General features: G+C 36.7%; 1 protein-coding gene across 10 annotated transcripts in view; it reads left to right on the top strand.

Moving 5' to 3' along the window:
• Window positions 1-22,301, top strand: part of LOC120487062 (R3H domain-containing protein 1) — a 136,478-nt gene extending 114,177 nt beyond the window's left edge. For 8 of the 10 annotated variants that reach the window (XM_089133474.1, XM_089133473.1, XM_039683240.2 and 5 more), the window contains 10 exons: window positions 817-1,041; window positions 2,118-2,241; window positions 10,670-10,821; window positions 11,381-11,502; window positions 14,689-14,792; window positions 18,823-18,956; window positions 19,148-19,292; window positions 19,366-19,460; window positions 20,607-20,678; window positions 21,969-22,301. In XM_089133474.1, the coding sequence (XP_088989600.1) occupies window positions 817-1,041; window positions 2,118-2,241; window positions 10,670-10,821; window positions 11,381-11,502; window positions 14,689-14,792; window positions 18,823-18,956; window positions 19,148-19,292; window positions 19,366-19,460; window positions 20,607-20,678; window positions 21,969-21,971 (1,176 nt within the window). In that variant the 3' untranslated portion in view covers window positions 21,972-22,301. The remainder of the gene's footprint in view (window positions 1-816; window positions 1,042-2,117; window positions 2,242-10,669; window positions 10,822-11,380; window positions 11,503-14,688; window positions 14,793-18,822; window positions 18,957-19,147; window positions 19,293-19,365; window positions 19,461-20,606; window positions 20,679-21,968) is intronic. The other 2 variants (XM_039683238.2, XM_039683236.2) reach the window with 1 other exon arrangement.
• The last annotated feature ends 363 nt before the right edge of the window (window positions 22,302-22,664 follow it).

Genomic DNA, 22,664 nt, shown 5'->3' with positions numbered 1-22,664 from the left:
ACAGTATGAGCTAGAACATTGGCCGTCTACATGACAATCAGGGTTTCCGTGGGGTCTTAAAAAGTCTAAAATTCTGGTCTTAAATTTGATTTAGTCAGGTCTAAAAAAGGCTTTTTGACTCAATCTTTTTATAATAGATTATTTAAAGGCTAAGTACGTGAGGTTTATCTGTTTATAAAACTATTTTTGTGAAGACTTTATTTTTACTAAGACACTCCTTTTAAAATCTGGCCATCCTTTTTAATGGTATTTTAATGTTTATGTAAACAAAAAGTGCATATTAATGCTAATTTTATTTATTTGCTGGGTTTCGACATACATTTGGCAAAATTGATTTCATAATAATTATGAAATGAAATGTTCATGCCATTTCATCTCTCTAGGTATGATCAACTATAATTGTGTTTTTACAGTGTAAATTTCTATACTTTCTGTAAATGTTATTTTCTCTGACGCTCTTTCACACCCACACACACAATCTCTGTTAGGCTATTAATTTTTTCTGAATATTTTTTTATTTTAATTTTTGGTAATGCGTTGTGTAGGTCTTAGATTTCAATGTTTATGGTCTTAAAACGTGACTTTCTGAAACCTGCAGAAAACCTGGACAATGTTTATATGCAGCCTCATAGTGCGATTATAATGAGATTTAGACAACATCACAACTCTTTACCTCATGCTAACACAGAACTTTGATCAAATTGATACAACTAAGCTCATAATCATAGTAAAATGTGGCTTATGTGCTGATTTTAATCACAATAATCAGGCATGTAATAATAAGGGTCATGATTCAGTTCTAAAATCTTCTGTCAGCAGGATAATCTGAGCGCCCAGTTCAGTCACATGATGATGGTCCGGCAGGCCCCGGGAGACAGCCGTGACGCTCACACGGTCGTTTACCCGTCGCCAGTGTCTCTCCAGACGCCTGTGCATCATCAGGCCGGATACATGATGCCCTCGCCTGGGCAGAACGTGCCCACGTTCCCTTCATCGCACGCGACCACCGTCAACCAGCAGCAGAGCTTCATCCAGCAGCAGGTGCGGATATGAATCATAAATCAGAGCTGAACGCTTCGTCAACACATCTTCTGTCCTTATACCAACACTTGCCCTTTTTTTGCCACAAAAATGCAAATTTGTATAGTTTTTTTCATGTTTAAAGTTTTTTTTTTGCATTGCACTTTAAAATAAACGTCTAAATGTCTGTTCTGTAGTTCCTATGCATGTGTGATTCTAATTAAATCTAATTAAAACTTCTAATTAAATGAAGAAAAAAAAACGCACGTCTGCACCAATACGCCTTATTCACGGCAGCGCCATCTTTGATTTTAAGTGAGAATGAAAGCGAGGCTGTGAGGGATAGACTTGCATCTCTTCAATGGGCTGTACTGCTATTTAATGTGTTTTCGGATTGTTCTGAAAAATATCTTGCCAAGAAATTTCGCTGTGGAAAATTGTAAGTAATCTAGCCGCTTTATTCAGCTTTTTACAGCGGATGCCATTGGAAAATCAGTAAGTCTATCCCTCACAGCCTCACTTTCATACCTGTCATGGCGCTGCTCTGAATAAGGTCTATACATGTGCAACACTTTTTGTTTGACTTCCCAGTTTATATGTCGTAATTTCAAATGATACATTTTTTTATTTGTGTGTTTAGGCTCACAATTCTGACTTTTTTCTTTCAGTTGATAGATCATATCTCATAATTGCAAATTATAAACATTTTTACATCTGACACAATTGAGATTTATTCAGATTTAAACGCATCACAGTTTGAGTTTATACCTCGCATACAGCAAAATTGTGTGATTTATAAACTCATGGAAAAACTTGAGATAAAAAGTCACAATTAGCCTTTTGTTTTTATTCCACGGTGGAGACAGACTTCTATAAATATCGAATTAATTTAACTTACTTTGTTTTCCATTTTTTTTTTTGTTCCTGATCATGATGAATGATGGGATACACGTAGACTCAAATAATTGTATTTAGTGTGCTTTAAGGCCGCTGATCTTTATGAGTGTGAATATCGAGAGTATCTCGAGGTGTATTTTGTGTGAATCAGCATGTACAGGTACGTCACTGAAGTTCACGTCATGTCATTCTTGTCACAGATGGCACCGTGTTACTGTTCACCCAGTCAGTACACAGTGTCTGGACAGCCGTACCGACCTGTGGGCTCCATGCCATACAGCGGCCCCCAGAGTCAGATGCCCACAGCACCCACGCAGCCGGCAGGTAACTACACGCATACACACACATCCACTCACATGCACATGTATACACACACATGCACTCATATACACATGCACTCTTATACACGCGTATATGCACTCTCATGCACACACGTGCACTCACATACACTTACATGTATACGCATACACATGCATGCACTCACACGCATGTACACTCATAAACCCACATGCACACTCATGCAGATTGGAGACTCATGCACATGCATTCACTCACATGCACACTCATGCAGACTCATGCACACTCATGCACACGCATACACTCACATGCAAACTCATGCACACTCATGCACACTCATGCAGACTCATGCACACTCATGCACACGCATACACTCACATGCACACTCATGCAGACTCATGCACACGCATTCACTCACATGCATACAGTCACATGCACACTCATGCACACTCATGCACACGCATACACTCACATGCACACTCATGCAGACTCATGCACACTCATGCACACACATTCACTCACATGCACACTCATGCAGACTCATGCACACGCATTCACTCACATGCATACAGTCACATGCACACTCATGCAGACTCATGCACACTCATGCAGACTCATGCACACGCATTCACTCACATGCATACAGTCACATGCACACTCATGCAGACTCATGCACACTCATGCAAACTCATGCACACGCATACACTCACATGCACACTCATGCAGACTCATGCACACGCATTCACTCACATGCATACAGTCACATGCACACTCATGCAGACTCATGCACACTCATGCAGACTCATGCACACGCATACACTCACATGCACACTCATGCAGACTCATGCACACGCATTCACTCACATGCACACTCATGCACACGCATACACTCACATGCAGACTCATGCACACGCATACACTCACATGCACACTCATGCAGACTCATGCACACGCATTCACTTACATGCATACAGTCACATGCACACTCATGCACACTCATGCAGACTCATGCACACGCATACACTCACATGCACACTCATGCACACTCATGCACACGCATTCACTTACATGCATACAGTCACATGCACACTCATGCACACTCATGCAGACTCATGCACACGCATACACTCACATGCACACTCATGCAGATTGCAGACTCATGCACACAAATGCACATGCATACACTCACATGTAGACTCATGCACATGCATAAACTCACATGCACACTCATACAGACACACAAACACACATGCACTCATATACACACACACACACACACACACACACACATGTGCAAACGCATACACACACATGCACTCATATACACACATATGCATTCACATTCACAGGCATACACACACATGCACTCGTATACACATGCACAGCATAAACACACACGCACTCATACACACACATTCATACATGCACTCCCATACACTTAAATGTACACGCATACACATGCATGCACTCACATTCACATGCGTGTACACGCATACACTCACATGCACACTCATACAGACACATGCATAAACACACATGCACACATTCACACACATACACACACGCTCTCACATACATAAGAGTTTTAGCAGCCAACACACTATATATTACAGTCCTTTTATTAAATAAACTATTTCCTCCAACAAAACTCCACCTGCAAAACTACACCGGCTGTTGTGGAATCATATATTCACTATTCGATTAAAAAATAAATAAAAGGATCACACTAAGCATTCAAACTAGCATTAAGGTGCAATATCGTCACCTACTATTATTTTGGAGTGTCGACCATTATTTGCAATGTTATCATATGTGGTATTTCATGGTTGTTGTCAATGCTGGCCTGGTACAATACAATACTCCTAAAAGCAACTTAAAAACTGTGTGCAAGTGTACCTGGTACAAAAGCTGTTTAAATGCAAAAAAGTAATCAAACCAGATATTGATTTGACTTCGTTAAAAGACGTTTATTGATAAACTCTATTCATTATCAGTGCTTTTCCATTGCCACAAGCACAGCTCACACAGAAGTCACTTTCAAACCAAGAAGATTTTCATTGGAGAATTCACTTGACGAACTTGAACATGAGCCAAATCATGTGAAACTCCTGATCCATGTATATATATATACCATTTCACAAGATGTAAACAACACTGGTCCAGAAACACTTCCAGTTTCAGTTTGTAACTGTTTTCTTTATTTCACATGTAAAGAAAACATCTTAAAGATATTTGTTTAAGTTTTTGATTCAGTTTTATATGTTCTGTTGGTTGTATTTTATCCCAGCTTTTATCCCAGTGTTGTTTACATCTTGTGAAATGGTCAATATATATATATATATGAATAAGCAGTACTGTAGTTTTGCAGGTCACATTTCTCCAATCATCTTTGAGACGTTTCCACATTTCTTCTATGTATTTAGGCTCAGTAGTATCTTCGTGTAATCGCAGATTAACTCAATGGTGGTGAAATTTGATCTCTTTGTGGATCTCAGTCCTTTTTCTGGTTCATACAAAAATCTCTCTGGATTATAACAAGAATTGCAAAAAGGAATATTTGGAAATCTAGAAACGATATCTCCTACTGGATCACGAAAGGCCCTGATATACTTCGGGCAAATCCAAGAACAAACTGGTGTGATGACATGTCAATAATAAAAAAAAAAAAGAACGGAGCAAAACAAAGTTCCTTTCAGAAATCGAAACGGCTTTTCCAGAAAAGTTGCTGTCATTTTTTTTTTTTTTTTGGTTTATTTTCTAAAGCACATATTCATTTAAACATCACTGTCATCAGCGTGGTTTATTTTATTAATCTTTTCACCAAAAAAAAACATCTAATCCTGCTTTAGCTTCAGCACAATAACACTCGCTCTCATCTGTCACAGGAGTTTTTACCTCATGTTGATTTTAGTTTGTGTTAATTACTGGGCCTCTCGATGCGCTCGTTCAGTGTACAGTGGTGTTTGTGTGTTTCACACACACAACGATTGTCGCCTGGTGCTTGTGGCATTTTGCCCTTTGTACAGATACAAAGAGGTTTGATTTTGCTGTATTGTTCAGCGTGTGCGGGTGACAAATGTTTTACAGCTTTCTGCTTGAAACGAAACATCCCTCGTGCTTTGAATATCTGAAAAGGGATCCGGTGAGAGGGCCGTCGGAGCTGTGTTTGCTGTGTCGGGTCATCGTGAGCTCTGTCGGAGCGGCTGAATGCGGGGCCGAGGCACTGTCTGAGACGCCCTACGAATCTCACAGTGAACCGGTCTCTTTTCCAGCCCCTCACTCCTCCTCGAACATCGGATCAAGCTGCGTTTGAGTCGTCTTTAATCTTCCATCTGCGAGATCACGTGATCCGGTTGGCTGTTGTTGAGAAACATGTTTCTCTTTTTTGGGTCAGTTGCGGTCATTTAATGGTCTACACTACCAGTCAAAGATTTTTTTAATTAACTTCTGCTCATCAAGGCTGCATTTATTTGATCAGAAATACTGTAAAAAAATATGAAATATTATTTTAATTTCTAATAACTGTTGTGTATGTGAATATATAGTCAAGTGTGAATGTTAAGCATCATTACTCCAGTCTTCAGTGTCACATGATCCTTCAGAAATCACTCTCATATGAGGATTATTATCTTTAATGTTGAAAATGGTTGATTCTGATGAATAGAAAGTTCGAAAGAACAGCATTTATTGTGAATTACACTTTATAAATGTCTTAACTGTCCGTTTTGATCAGTTGAATCCATCGTTGCTGAATAAAACTATTAATTCTTTCGAATGTTATTAAACTTTTGAATGGTCGAGTATCACGGTTTTCTCAAAAATATGAAGCAGCGAAAGTGTTTCTTAAAGGAGTAGTTCACTTTAAAAAAAAAAAAACTTTTGCTGATAATTTACTCACCCCCATGTCATCCAAGATGTCCATGTCTTTCTTTCTTCAGTCGAAAAGAAATTAAGGTTTTTGATGAAAACATTCCATGATTTTCTCCATATAATGGACTTCAATGGGGACCAAACGGTTCAAGGTCCAAATGAGAGTTTCAGTGCAGCTTCAAAGGGCTTTAAACGATTCCAGACGATGAATAAGGGTCTTATCTAGTGAAACGATCACTCATTTAAAAAAATAAATAACAAAGTTTAAGTTTTATAAGCACAAATGCTCGCCTTACTCTGTTCTGTGATGAGCGTTTTGACTCTCCTGTTTGAACTCGTTCATCAAAATGAACAAATCTTTTTTCCAGGGTCCTAGATAAGACCCTTATTCATCATCTGGAATCGTTTAAAGCCCTTTGAAGCTGCACTGAAACTCTCATTTGGACCTTGAACCGTTTGGTCCCCATTGAAGTCCATTATATGGAGAAAAATCCCGGCATGTTTTCATCATAAACCTTAATTTATTTTCGACTGAAGAAAGAAAGAAGTGGACATCTTTGATGACATGGGGGTGAGTAAATTATCAGCAAATTTTTTTTAAAAAGTGAACTTCTCCTTTAAGCAGCGAATCGGCATATTAGAATGATTTCTCAAAGGATCCTGCGAAACAATAAAAGTTGTTTTCTTTTCAGGAAATCCAGTGATTTAAAATGTTTCAGTGGTCATATTGTAATGTCTGGTGTTTGTCTTCATGAAACCAGTCTCAAAACACATTTGTCTGATTCTGATTGGATGAGACGCATCAGATGAATCCTGTTGGGTTTAAACGTTTCTCTAATGAAAACACAGAACTGTGTAATTTCTAATTGTATGTTTCATTTGCATAGGAAAGAAAAGTGAGGATTATGGTCTGAATCCTGTGTGATGTAAATGATAATCAGACCCTTCAGATGTTCTGCGACTGGAAACCGCCGCGTGAAGCACATTTCCTCCTCTTCTGTACCTGCTCGCTCAGCCAGAACCCAGTGTTTAATATTATATTCCCATCATGCTCCGCTTCTAAGTGGAGGTGAGAGAATAGAGCTAAAAATAGCGCACGTTCAGCATCTCCTCGCCGCGGGCCGTCCGTTTCTTTTGTCCCACTTCTGGGCTAAATTGATTGCCGTCCCTTTGGCCAAAAGCCAGCAGAAATTGAAAACGCCCTCCTTCCGCAGGGAGAGTGTGTTTGATAGTGTCACGCTACCCCCAATAACCTTGACACCAATGCAAATTATCCTGCCTCATAATGGGCCGTTTCTGCTCGCCGTACGCCGCCGCTCGTGTAAATTACCGCCTTACATGTTGAAGCTTTTAAAGGCGTGACATCGGCATCCATTATGTAAGCTATTGTCTTTTGTGGAGCGTGTGCGCTCGGATAATGAGAGGCAATTTAATGCTGCTGGTTTGTGAGATCATTAGTGATTTAAAGCGTTTAGATAGTAAGGCTATCATTAGCTAGCTGTGCTTTAATTGACGAGGTTTATGACGACACGAATCGACCAGCTTTGATGATCCTCAAGTAAAGAAACCTGGGTTGATTCAGTTAATCTGAATATAAATGTATCTCAGTATTGCCAGGATTTGTCCTTTTAGCTGTGGATGAAAGCAACCGGAGTGCTAATCACAAAAAAAAAAGAAGAAGTTGGAGACCATTTGGGAAGCAAACGTTCATTTGGTGACAGAAATAAAGTGGAGGAAAGCGGGCGAGATCCACAAAATAAGAGGAACATTTTTTTTTCTTGTACCTTTGGATGTCATAATCAGAATGCAAACAAAAGATGCCCTTCGTTTTCACAGAATACCGTCGGCAAAGATGCCCTTTAAAGTGAGAAGCAGGCATTAAGCTGACAGATTGCGACTCTTACCCTCATTTTAAAGTATGAATTTGACGTTAGCAATAAATAGATCCACATACTGTATAATATTCACATATGCAGTTCATAGTGAGCATATATAAACCCTATAGTTACAGAATAAAATAACATTTAAGCCTTGAACATTTTTATCTCACAATAGTGACTTTTTCTCTCGTATTAGCAAGTTTATATCGCTCAATTTGGACTGTTGGAATTACGTATCTCACAATTCTGACTTGATAACATGCAGTTGAGAGATATAAAGTCAGAATTGCAAGTTTTTCACACAATTCGGACTTTTTATCCCATAATTGCGATTATATAAAGTCAGAATTGCGAGTTTTTCATGCAATTCTGACTTTTTATCCCATAATTGTGATATATAAAGTCGGAATTGCGAGTTTTTCACGCAATTTTGACTTTTAATCCCGTAATTGCGATATATAAAGTCAGAATTGTGAGTTTCACGCAATTCTGACTTTTTATCCCATAATTGTGATATATAAAGTCGGAATTGCGAGTTTTTCACGCAATTTTGACTTTTAATCCCGTAATTGCGATATATAAAGTCAGAATTGTGAGTTTCACGCAATTCAGACTTTTTATCCCATAATTGCGATATATATAAAGTCAGAATTGCAAGTTTTTCACACAATTCGGACTTTTTATCCCATAATTGCGATATATATAAAGTCAGAATTGTGAGTTTTTCATGCAATTTTGACTTTTTATCCCATAATTGTGATATATATAAAGTCAGAATTGCAAGTTTTTCACGCAATTCGGACTTTTTATCCCATAATTGCGATTATATAAAGTCAGAATTGCGAGTTTTTCATGCAATTCTGACTTTTTATCCCATAATTGTGATATATAAAGTCGGAATTGCGAGTTTTTCACGCAATTTTGACTTTTAATCCCGTAATTGCGATATATAAAGTCAGAATAGTGATTTACACGCAATTCAGACTTTTTATTCCATAATTGCGATATATATAAAGTCAGAATTGCAAGTTTTTCACACAATTCGGACTTTTTATCCCATAATTGCGATATATATAAAGTCAGAATTGTGAGTTTTTCATGCAATTTTGACTTTTTATCCCATAATTGCGATATATATAAAGTCAGAATTGCAAGTTTTTCACACAATTCGGACTTTTTATCCCATAATTGCGATATATATAAAGTCAGAATTGTGAGTTTTTCATGCAATTTTGACTTTTTATACCATAATTGTGATGTATATAAAGTCAGAATTGCAAGTTTTTCACACAATTCGGACTTTTTATCCCATAATTGCGATATATATAAAGTCAGAATTGCGAGTTTTTCATGCAATTTTGACTTTTTATACCATAATTGTGATGTATATAAAGTCAGAATTGCAAGTTTTTCACACAATTCGGACTTTTTATCCCATAATTGCGATATATATAAAGTCAGAATTGCGAGTTTTTCATGCAATTTTGACTTTTAATCCCGTAATTGCGATATATAAAGTCAGAATTGCAAGTTTTTCACACAATTCGGACTTTTTATCCCATAATTGCGATATATATAAAGTCAGAATTGCGAGTTTTTCATGCAATTTTGACTTTTTATCCCATAATTGCGATATATATAAAGTCAGAATTGCAAGTTTTTCACACAATTCGGACTTTTTATCCCATAATTGCGATATATATAAAGTCAGAATTGCGAGTTTTTCATGCAATTTTGACTTTTAATCCCGTAATTGCGATATATAAAGTCAGAATTGCAAGTTTTTCACACAATTCGGACTTTTTATCCCATAATTGCGATATATATAAAGTCAGAATTGCGAGTTTTTCATGCAATTTTGACTTTTTATCCCATAATTGCGATATATATAAAGTCAGAATTGCAAGTTTTTCACACAATTCGGACTTTTTATCCCATAATTGCGATATATATAAAGTCAGAATTGCGAGTTTTTCATGCAATTTTGACTTTTAATCCCGTAATTGCGATATATAAAGTCAGAATTGCAAGTTTTTCACACAATTCGGACTTTTTATCCCATAATTGCGATATATATAAAGTCAGAATTGCGAGTTTTTCATGCAATTTTGACTTTTTATCCCATAATTGTGATATATAAAGTCAGAATTACGGGTTTTTCACGCAATTCGGACTTTTTATCCCATAATTGCGATATATAAAATCAGAATTGTGAGTTTTTCACACAATTCTGACTTTTTATCCCATAATTGCGATATACTGTATAAAGTCAGAATTGCGACTTTCACGCAGTTCTGACTTTTTATCCCATAAATGCGATATATAAAGTCAGAATTGTGTGAAAAACTCACAATTCTGACTTTATATATCGCAATTATGGGATAAAAAGTCAGAATTGCATGAAAAACTCACAATTCTGACTTTATATCTAACAATTACAAGCTTCCATAGAAATCGCATTGTTGGACATTTTTGTTTTATGGTTGTGTTTTACCTTGCGAAGAACATCAAGATGCATTTTATGTATGAAAAGTGCTATACACATTAATAAATAATTTGACAAAACAGAGATTGTTTGTTGTTCATTTGAAGGGATGATTTAGTTTTGTAAGTGGACAGTAAATGGTTAATTCTGCCACTTTCACGTACACGTATCTGCTATTGAAGCGCTTGCATTGTCCTGTCGTTTCTGTACGTTCCTTCAGGTTACCAAAATGTGATGCCAAATCAACAGCAGAACTACCAGAACGCCATCCAGCCGCTGCAGAATCAGACACTGGTCAGCAGCCAACACAGCAATATGGGAAGTCCGATGCAAGGCATGATGGTCCAGTATATGTCGGTGCCATCCTATCAGGTGAGGAACATGTAATTTGCTCTCTTAGTCTTTACAGATGCCTGTGCCCGGTTGCATAAAGCACCTTAAGTGTAATTTTCCCTTAAGTTTGCCCTTATGTTTCTCAACACCTAAGAGTGTTGCAGTGTCACTCAAGGGTTTCTTAAATTTGTCACACACATACAACACCACCTCACTTTATTTCGACATGGGGACAGAAGAGCTGTCCGTCAATAAATGTGTAAAAGTAACTAGCGTTACTTATTTAAAAAAATTACTTCGATATTTAGTTTGAAGTTACTTTACTAGTTACTTGAAAAAGTAATCTGATTACCGCTATGTAACTCAAGTTACTTCCAACCCAACACATTGGTGATTATAGATCTGTCTCATGATGAGCAGTTTAATTTCGGTTGATGAGAATGAACAGACGTCTTTTTTTAGTGCAAGATATTTCTTATTAATGCTGTTTTTAACATTTGTGATTTTGTAACATTGTTAGTGTATCATCCGGCGCTAAGGGGAGCACTTCCTAATTTCATTATACATGTTTATAATGATAATAATAATTGTGTGCCAGGTGTCCTCGGCTGTGCCACCGCAGGCGTATCATCAGCCCGTCGTCAGCCATGCGCCCGGACCGCCGTCCAGCTTTCAGGTCTACTACAGCATCGGACCTCATAACCAACAGAACGCCGTCAGGTACGGACGTCTTCAGCCAAATCAGAAACACCGGAAAAAAGCTGAAACCGTCCTTTTCATTTCGCAAAAGAACACAGCAGTTTATTTGTTTTGCAGAAGCATTTTGATTCATTCAGATATGCAGTAAATGCGTATTTCAGGGTTCGTACAAGGTGCTTAAATCGACTTTTTGATATTGAAGTTCTGGAAATCTTGTGAAAAAGCGTTTATTTATAAAGAGGTACCTGAAAAGTGCTTAAATTATTGAACGACTATATATAAATTAGTGCTAATCGTGATTAATCGCATCCAAAATAAAAGTTTGTGTTTATATAATATATGTGTGTGTGCTGCGTATAATTATTTTGTGTATATACATACACGCATATGCATGTGTATATATTTAAAAAAAAATTGTTATTTATTATATAAAATATTAAAATTTATTTATAATATAATTTATATATAAATATACATACAATATATACATGCACATATTTCTTAAATATATACACATGCATATGCATGTGTAATTATATAAAATAATTATTTTGTGTTTATACATACACGCATATGCATGTGTATATATTTAAAAAAAATGTGTTATTTATTATATTAAAATGTATTTATAATATAAATTATGTATAAATATACATACAATATATACATGCACATATTTCTTAAATATATACACATGCATATGCGTGTATGTATATACACAAAATAATTATATGCAGTACACAATATTATATTAAGAAATATGTGCATGTATATATTGTATGTATATTTATACATAATTTATATTATAAATAAATTGTAATATTTTATATAATAAATAACACATTTTTCTTAAATATACGTATGCATGTGTGTGTATTTTATATATATATATATATATATATATATATATAAAATAATTATACACATTACACACGCATGTATTATGTAAACACAAACTTTTATTTTGGATGCGATTAATCGTTGCCCAGCACTTATATAAATATGTATATTTTTTGATTAAACTATTTACATGCAGAATTAAAGCTGCAGCCTGTCTGATATATATATATATATATATATATATATATATATATATATATAAAGACATTTCGCTTGATTATGAGCGTTGTTTTGCTCATATAAATATCCAAATATAAGATGCAGCTTTCATTCTTCCAGTCCATCATATATTCATGAAGAAAAAAATCTATTTGAATAAGAAAAGCAATAACTTTGTCATAGTTTGCTTTCAATGGTTAAAGTTGCCACAGTCCTTTGCATATTTTGCATGTTGATTAATTACAATAAAAGCACATGATACTATGACGATCCGCCTGTGTGAAACAGAAAACAGACAAAATAATAGCGCTTTTTACAATACAGATTATTCCGAAGTGATGACAGAAAAATAATGCAACAGTTTGTTTCTAGAAGAAAATAACATAATAGTCAGCTTAAAGTCAGATGAATTTTCCTGAGAATAACATATTCACACGCATTTAATCTTCTGCTACGAACAGAGATGAGGCTAGCCATGAAAAGGCTTTCGGTGTGGTGTAAAATGGCTGTAGCTGTATGGGTTTTGTGCAGAGCTGTGAGGAAGAGGTCGCTCGCTCGTCTCCCGGGACCTTGACTTTAGTAGGCCACATTCAAGATGATTTATAAGTCCAGATATGCAGCTGGTCTTAATATAACGCTGGGTCCCGTGAGGAGAGCGATCTCGCGCTGCACATCCTTCATATGAAGCGGTTCACAGATGGTGAACGACGACTCACAGCTGCGTCACACGCCTCGTGTCCTCATTAAACCGCCAGAGACGACCCAGCTCTGTGAAAACTGATGATCTGGGCACTCGCCACGTTTATCAGGCGTCGTACTGATCAGAGCTGAACACACACTACCAGTCGAAGGTTAGAGATCGGTAAGATTTTTAATGTTTTTAAAAGAAGTCTACTCACCAAGGCTGCATTTATTTGATTAAAAATACACACAAAAATGGTATTGTGAAATATTATGACAATTTAAAATGACTGTTTTCTATTTTAAAATGTAATTTGAAAGCTGAATTTTCCACATCATTACTGTTGCTGATTACACATCAGTTTTCAGCGTCACATGATCCTTCAGAAATCATTCTAATATGCTGATTTTATGCTCAAAAAACATAAATTATTATTTTCAATGTTGAAAACAGTCGTGTACCATTTTTTCACCCCAACATTCTATGATGAATAGAAAGTTTAAAAGAACAGCATTTATTTAAAATATAATCTTTACTGTAACTTTTGATCAGTTTAACTAAATCTAACTAAACTAAATAAAAGTATTTTCTAATTTCTTTCCCCCAAAAATAAAAAATAAATTCTTACTGACCCCAAACTTTTGAATGGTAGTGATTAATGTTACAAAAGCTTAATTTCCATTTCAGATCAATTCTGTTCTTTTGAACTTTCTATTCATCAAAGAATCCAGAAATAAAAATGTAAAAAACTGTTTTCAACATGGATAATAATCATAAATGTTTCTTGAACCTCATATTATAATAATTTCTGTAGGATCATGTGACACTGAAGACTGGAGTAATGATGCTGTAAATTCAGCTTTGATCACAGGAATAAATTACACTTCACTATATATTCACATAGAAAACCGCTGTTTTAAATTGTAATAATATTTCACAATATTACTGTTTTTTTTTTTTTTTTTATCAAATAATTGCAGCCTTGGTGAGCAGAAGAGACTTCTTTTAAAAACATTAAAAAATCTTACCGATCTAAAAACTTTTGACCAGTAGTGTACAGTATGTGAAGCTTTTGTAACATTATGAATGTCTTTACTGTAACTTTTGAATGCATCCTTGATGAATAAAAGTATTGATTTATTTTATTTCTTTCCCCCCAAAAATTAAATAAATTCTTATTCACGGCAAATTTTTGAGCGGTGGTGTTTTAATGTTACAAAAGCTTTCTATTTCATATAAATACTGTTCTTTTAAACTTTCTATTCATCAAAGAATCCTGAAATAAAAATGTAAATAACTGCTTTCAATATTAATAAATGTTTCTTGAGCATCAAATCATCATATTAGAGTGATTTCTGGAGGATCAGAACATGAAAAATCCTACCGATCCCCAACTTTTAACTGGTAGTGTATGTGACGTGGTTTTGGCATCGTAAACGAATGTTGGCATGTGTGTGTCTCCGCAGCTCCTCCGTGGGGTTCTTGCCTCCTCCAGGATCAGAACAGATGCCGTACCACCGCACCTCGCCTCCCTGCGGCTCGCAACAGATTCCCACCCAGCAGTGCTCAGGTACGAACCCGCGGTGACCCAGAAGGCCATTCGTCCTTGTCCGTTTGCAATGATGTTTGCTGCTCAAATTTCTGAAGGGAAATATTGCAATATTAGCTAAACAGTTAATTCCAAAGACTCCTTACACTCACCACACGAGGTTAAATCGGTAACACTTTTTAATGCATTAATTTTACCTTATAATGCAATGTATGATCTCATGAACAATTGTAACCGTTGTCTATTCATTGTTAGAAAGTATAATGCATTAGGCCACCCTTAAAAATATTCTTGTTTGCCGTAACCCGACCGACCCTGTCAATTTAGGGCCGACCCAATTTTTATTTTATTTTTTCCTTTTAATCCGACCGACTTGACGGTTGTAACCTGCGTTCAGACCGACCGATTTTTTTTTTTTTACTCTTCAAACGACTAATTCAAATTCAATAAAATAATAATAATTATATTTTAGTTAGTATTGTGAAAGTTGCTTGTGTCTACATAGAATACAAACGTAGGCTACGTAAAAACCCGTGGCGTCATAGTCATCCGATTATGTTTACATTGGTTTAACGTTACGCGTGTCACACTATGGCTTGTACGTTCGCTCGTTTCATTCAGTGTTCCCGCTTGGTACCCGGTATTAAAAGGGCAACGGGGCTGAATATCAACCATTTCTATATATAATAAAAATATTAAACTATTTGTCTGTGATGCATTTTGCTATTCGCAGTCCAGAAGAGAGAGAGAGCGATCTCTCATCCGGAGCCACAGCACGACAGCCCTGCTTAATGAGTGACAATGAGGACAAAACGTGGTTACACTTTAGATCTGGGATATTATTTTAATTGTATTTTAGATTTCCGCTTTCAAAGATTATAAAAAGAAGATATTTGAGATGAAACCATTACAGACGTGTCTAGCGTAACTTCCTTCCCTTCACAGCGTTGCGCTGTCATTTCTTCCTAAAACCCAAACGTACCGTCAGAATCAGCACAATTGTTGTAAAATGCACTCTGTACTGTTGCTAAACTGCGGACGCATTCAATCATTAAAAGAGCTATTAAAAGCACAAAAGTCTGCGCAAGAGACGCTGTTCACAAGGCGACGCGCGCTCCGAAATCCAGTAAAACGAGACAAGAAAAGTAGGCTATAGCCTCGTTTTGGGCTTCATGTGCGCAGCTAAACTATCAAATATACATAAAATATAAAATGACCTGCTCTGAGATTCATTTAAACACAGTTTATGTCTTAATTGGACGTAAATAGTTGGGAGAAAATGATGGTGCATCTATTACAGTAGAGTTCTGCATTCGGTCTTAAAGGGGCAGTAGTCTAATAAACGTGTGACGATTGAGCCAGTAATGCGAATCAAACAACAAAAGGCAGATAAAAATCACTCACAGCTCTTGAATGAATAACTTAAACTTTAATAAGCATTAATCTAACTATGATAAACTATGCAGTGTCATTTTACATTTGATTACTAGCTAAATTAAATTTCTTTTCAGACAGAGCGACAGACTTAACTAAAAAGTAGCTAATTTTAGACCTCCCTGAAATTAAAGCACTGTGTATATAGGCTAATTTGTATCTTTGTTTAATTGTATTCTTTGTGTGACCATGTGTTTGTACTTGTTTTTGCCTATCTCATGTATATATGCACAACAAATAGATATTTTATACATTTTGTGACTGGCCTAAAATGTAACCGGTTGTAGATTGCATTAACACCTAGCGGTGGATGCACAGTTTGAAGACCCAGTCAGTGACGTCACAATATGCATTTTTTTTTTAAAAAAAATTCACGATCACCATGACCAAAATTGTAAAAAAAAATGTTTTCACTGAATCTTGAAAAAAAAAAAATAAAGACCTACCTACCGACCTTTTTTTTTTTTTTTTTTAAATTGCTGTTACTGCAAACCAAAATATTTTTAATGATGGCCTTAAAACACGTGACAAACAACCGATTGGCCCGACGATTTCTGAAGCGATCATAATTACTCAAAATCCAGACTGAACTTCCCGACCAAAAAAATAAATAAATTAAAAAGGCAGTTAAAACCGATTCCCTATTTTGGTTTTTGACACTTGTGTTGGCTTGTCCCATCGATTGTGCAAGCGTAAAGTGATAGCCGTTGTGATTATTAGTGATCAGATCCACATTATACAGTCGTTTAGTTTATCCTCCCTTATTCTCAGCACAGTGTTTTCTTCAAACGCTGGATTTAGACTGTGTTTCTCAAACAAAGGACGTCTGGAGAACATGAGTGTTGTCGTGACCTTCAGCCTCGTGTCATTTCCTTCGAGGTGTAAAGGTGCTAATTGAAATGACACTCAACAATCCCTTTATTGAACAGATATTAGCTGGTAATTAAAAAGTAATTCCTGTGCTGCTCTGCTGTCTCTTAGAGAAGGCTTTCACGGCTCCTTTCCAGTTGATGTGTCCTCCATTAATGTGAACGGCTTCTCTGCTCTCCATCGCTCGTCTTTAATAACTAATTAAAAGACGAGGCTAGAAGGGCTCCTCAAATGCTCAAATTAGATCCTCTTCTCCTTCACAAGCGTCTTGTGGTTTCGTTTGATTGGAGGATTAAGCAGTGAGAGAAAGTCGTTGCTCTTCTGGAGTGTGTTGAACGGCTCCGTTTCGTCTGGATATTCGTTTATTTTCCCATGCAGTATTTTGCCGACTCACTGCGTCACTGTTGGAAACACTTATTCAGAAGTTTCTTTGTGAAATAATATCCAATGTCCTGTTGTGAATGAGCTTGCCTGTTAAAAGTACAATCGGACGTTGTATATTTACACCTCAGGCTTGATTGTGTCTGTGGGGATTTGATTGGATGGTTGTGGTTTGCTATTGGCTGATCTCGTGTGATTGACAGGTTGTTGCCCCGCCCACATCATCATCAGAGAAGAGAAGCTGCAAGAGGAAGTTATTCTGATTAAAGATTATGAGGGCCAGGAATTAAAAAAAAAGATGAATAAATCATTTGTAAAAAATACTGCAATATTTTATTAAAGATAAGAATTGCTCATTTTGATTTCATGGTGACTTTGAGAGAGAGAGATTGTGTGTGTGTGTGTGTGTGTGTGTGTGAGAGAGAGAGAGAGAGAGAGAGAGATTGTGTGTGTGTGTGTGTGTGTGAGAGAGAGAGAGATTTTGTGTGTGTGTGTGTGTGTGTGTGAGAGAGAGAGAGAGCATTTTTGACATTTGTGAGTGAATTTGTGAGTGTGTGTATGAGAATGTGTGTGTTTGTGTGAAGAGAGTGTGTGTGCGAATGTGTAAAATATTGTTAGTGTGTGTGTTAGAGAGAGAGAGTGTGTGAGTGTGAATGTGTGAGAATGTGTGTGAGAGAGTGTGTGTGTGTGTATGAGAGAGATTTTGTTGAGAGAGAGAGAGCATTTTTGACATTTGTGAGTAAATTTGTGAATGTGTGTATGAGAATGAGTGTGTGTGTGTGTGTGTTTGTGTGAAGAGAGTGTGAGTGTGAATGTGTGAGAGAGTGTTAAAGTGTGTGTGTGTGCGAATGTGTGAAAGATTGTTAGTGTGTCTGTGAGTGTGTGTGTGACTTTGTGAGAGAGTGTTAATGTGTGTGTGTGTGTGTGTGTGTGTGTGAGAGAGAGAGAGAGAGATTGTGTGTGAGTGTGTTTTTGAGAGAGTGAATTTGTGAGTGTGTGTATGAGAGAGTGAGTGTGTGTGAGTGTGAGTGCGAATGTGTGAAAGATTGTTTGTGTAAGAGAGTGTGTGTTTGTGTTAGAGAGAGAGAGAGTGTGAATGTATGAGAGAGTGTTAAAGTGTGTGTGTGTGTGTGTGTGTGTGTGTGAGAATGTGTGAGGCCTGGTAAATTCCCCCCACAAAGACACCAATATCAAAAAAACAAATGTTTGGTCGTAATGAGGAAACGCTGATATATAAATGAGACTAAAGGATGTTTTTGAAAATGTAGAAATGCAGAAGTGTGTGATTAGTGTGTGGGGTTAGTGTAAGGGGAGAGAATATACTGTTTGTACACTATAGAAAAACAATGTGTGTGTGTGTGTGCAGGTGCTCCGCCCCCATCAGGTGGTGTGGTGATGATGCAGCTGGCGTTACCCGCGTCTCATTCCCCCCCGCAGTGGAAACACAACAAATACTACGAGCACAAGCCCAGCGAGATCTGCTGTGTGGACACGTCACGAGTAAGAACACACTCCAGCACCACTAACACACTCGGAAATATCAGTACATTGTTTATTTATTGCTTTATTTTGTGTATTTCATGTTCATGATTGTGCGTTCACATCATGATGAAGTTACTGACGTCACATGATTCCCTAATATGGTGAATGCGGCTTCATGTTGATGTTCAAGCGTGTGTGTGTGTGTGCAGAACAGTCCTCAGATCTGCAGCCCGTCCCCCTCGCCGGCCCAGTCGCCCACACCAACACACCTCACTAATGTAAAGAACATCCGTCCAGGCCTCAACACCCTTCCCATCATGCCTCACTTCTCCAGACCCTTCGTTTCAGGTCAAGGTGAGTCCTCGCGTCCTGTTTGGTGTGTGTTAAAGTCATTGTGAGGCTCATCGGGTGTGTGTATTTGTGTCAGGTGACGTTCGCTATCCTCTTCTGGGACACACGCTCCAGTACGGCCCTCAGATTCGCCCTCCGTTACTTCATGCCCCCCCCATGATGTCCAGTCAGGTCGGACCACCAATCACGTTTCACATCACACACACATGTGACCCTGGATCACAAAACTAGTCATAAGTCGCACGGGTGTATTTGTCAGTAGGGGTGGGGTTGGGGATCAGGGGGTGGAGCTTGCTAGGTTTAGGGGTGGGGTTAGGGATCAGGGGGTGGGGCTTGGTATGTTTAGGAATGGGGTTAGGGATCAGGGGTGGGGCTGGAAGGTTTAGGGGTGGGGTTAGGGATCACAGGGTGGGGCTGGTAGGTTTAGGGGCGGGGATGGTAGGTTTAGGGGTGGGGTTAGGGATCAGGGGGTGGGGCTTGGTAGGTTTAGGGATGGGGTTAGAGATCAGGGGGTGAAGCTGGGTAGGTTTAGGGGTGGGGTTATGTATCAGGGGGTGTGGCTTGGTATGTTTAGGGGTGGGTTAGGGATCAAGGGGCGGAGCTGGGTAGGTTTAGGGGTAGGGTTATATGTAAGGTGGGAGGAGTTGGATCTGGATCCACCTCGTGGATTTCATGTGCAATACATTGCATGGGTCAAAATTATAGATTTTTCTTTTATGCAAAAAATATTTAAGATATTAAGTAAAGATCATGTTCCGTGAAGATATTTTGTAAATTTCATACCATAGATATATAAACCTTTTATTTTTGTGAGTGAATGCTGCACAATCGTGAACATAAATGCAAGGAGATTTTTTTCAGTTTGGATTTTTTTTGCACCCTCAGATTCCAGATTTTCCTATAATTGCATCTCGGCCAAATATTGCCATATCATAACAAACACACATCAATGGAAAGCTTATTTAACCAGCTTTCAGATGATGTATAAATCTCAATTTCAAAAAAAAATTCCCATGTGACTGTTTTTGTGGTCACATATTTACAGTGCTTTACAGTTAATACTGATTTTCTACTTTAACTAGTGTCACTTCAGTTTCTATTATGGCACATTTTAAATATTAATGCAATTTTACAAAAATTGGCAATTATGAATTTTTCCTGCAGAAAAAGAATCTTGACAATGTCAACAGTCAACTCTAGTCGTGTTTGTGCCATAATATGTGCGAATAAAAGATCCCGCTGCCTTTGCCCCTCAGCACAGAGGTTGTGACAGAAAGTGTGTGTTTGTTCAATTAATTTTGTTCATCTTCTGTTTAGGCTCCTGTAGGGATTCGACACGCTGGTCGAGGCAGGAAGCCTCACAGGAAAGCGCTTTCTACAGATCTCAGTGTAGGTGGCCCATTGTAAATATGATAAAAAAGAAGGAAAAAAAATATATATATATGAATGTATATATATGAATATATATATATGAAATATATATAAATAAATAATTAAATATATATATATATATATATATATATATAATCTTTATAAATATGTATATTTTAGGGCTGTGCAAAGATTAATTGTGATTAATCGCATCCAAAAATAAAAGTTTGTGTTTACATAATATATGTGTGTTTGCTGTGTATAATTGTTTTGATATATAAATACTCACACATGCATCTATATATTTAAGAAAATGTGCTGTTCATATATAAAATAGATTATGTATTTATGTAAGTATATATAAATGTATGTACATGCAAATAATTCTTAAATATATACATGCATGCATATGTTTTTATATAATTATACACAGCACACACACATATATTATGTAAACACAAACTTTTATTTTGGATGAGATATATATATGTATATATATATATATGTATGTATATGTATTAGGATTGAACAAGTCACTAAAATTGGTTAAGATATTTATTTGACTAAATTATTTAGCAAACTTATAAATAAAAGAAATTAATTAATACTTTTATTCATCAAGGACGCATTAAATTAATCAAAAGTGACTGTAAATACATTTATAATGTTAGAAAAAGATACCATTTCAAATAAATGTAATATAACTTTCTTTTCATACAAGAATTCTGAAAAGAAATATAAAAATTAGATGTTTTTCGGGTATCAAATTATATACTATATACTCACAGAGAACTGTATTTTAAATTGTAAAAATATTTTACAATATTACGGTTTTGTTTTTGTATTTTTGATCAAATAAATGCAGCCTTGGTGAGCAGAAGAGACTGTTAAAAAATATTAAAATCATTTGAAAGATTGTCGTAAATATAAATATTTTTGCACATGTCTCATATGTCATAGAAGTGTGATTAAACCATACAAATATGAGGAATATAATACTTATTTTTTTAAATATGAGGGAAGAACAAGTCACTATTACATTGTTTCCGTGTAATATATTTTTTAGTTTTAACATTTAGTTTGTGTTTCTCCATGTTGTTATTGTTGTACAAACTTCAGACTGATGAAATGAAGCATGTCTCCCGACACAAAGTAAAAATAGACGATTATGAATCTGTCTTACACGGCTGAACCGTATTCTTTAGTCTGTTTATTGAGTTTATTGGGATGATGCAAGAAAAGCTAAAATAGATGTTTATGAACCGCTGATATTTGCGTAGCATCTTCAGTGTTTTGTGTCTCCTGCAGTGATCGCTCGTGTGCCGAGGAGCTTCAGTCGTGTGGATTTGACCCCGCCGTGACCTCCTGCTTCAGACTCGCCCAGCTAATAACACTGACACAGCCTGTGACGCCTTCCTCCTTCCACACGAGGGCGCTGTGACTGACGGTGGGTGTCTCAGCTCCTGCCATTTGAAAAAGGAAACGATCCGAACTGAACGTGTTCTGCGCTCTCATTGGGCGATTGACTGGAACGTAACAAAATGCAGCCGGAACTGTTGTTCTTTATTTTTTTATCTGCGTTTATTGGTTTGTTTTGTTTTTTTATTTGAATATTCTAGTATTAAAACACACCAGATTGATTTTCAGTTGTTTGTATCACATTTGTATCAGTTCACCAGCCATCGACAAAAGAGCGAACGAACGCACCGTCTCGTGTCAGACATAACCTGCTTACCTGATTTTTTTTAATAAGTCTTCTAATATATTCTTACTGGGGAAAATAAAAAAAGGGGAAAACGACAAAGTGCACATTTTATATTAAAATCTATTTTTAGTCTAAAAAAGGCTGTTACATTTTTACCGACACAAGTCGATTTTTATTTAAGTGTTGATCTACTTTATCAAACACTGACGTCCTTTGCCATGAGTCAGTTTGTGGTTTTTACACATCTCTGTCATCCGTCCCGATTTATTGTTCAGAACGGAGGCAGCGGCGTTCGGTCT

This window comes from Pimephales promelas, chromosome 7 (assembly GCF_988280905.1).
Source record: "Pimephales promelas chromosome 7, fPimPro1.hap1.1, whole genome shotgun sequence".
NCBI lineage: Eukaryota > Metazoa > Chordata > Actinopteri > Cypriniformes > Leuciscidae > Pimephales > Pimephales promelas.
Note: the sequence above shows the minus strand (reverse complement) of the source record. Positions and strands in the feature narration are given on the sequence as shown.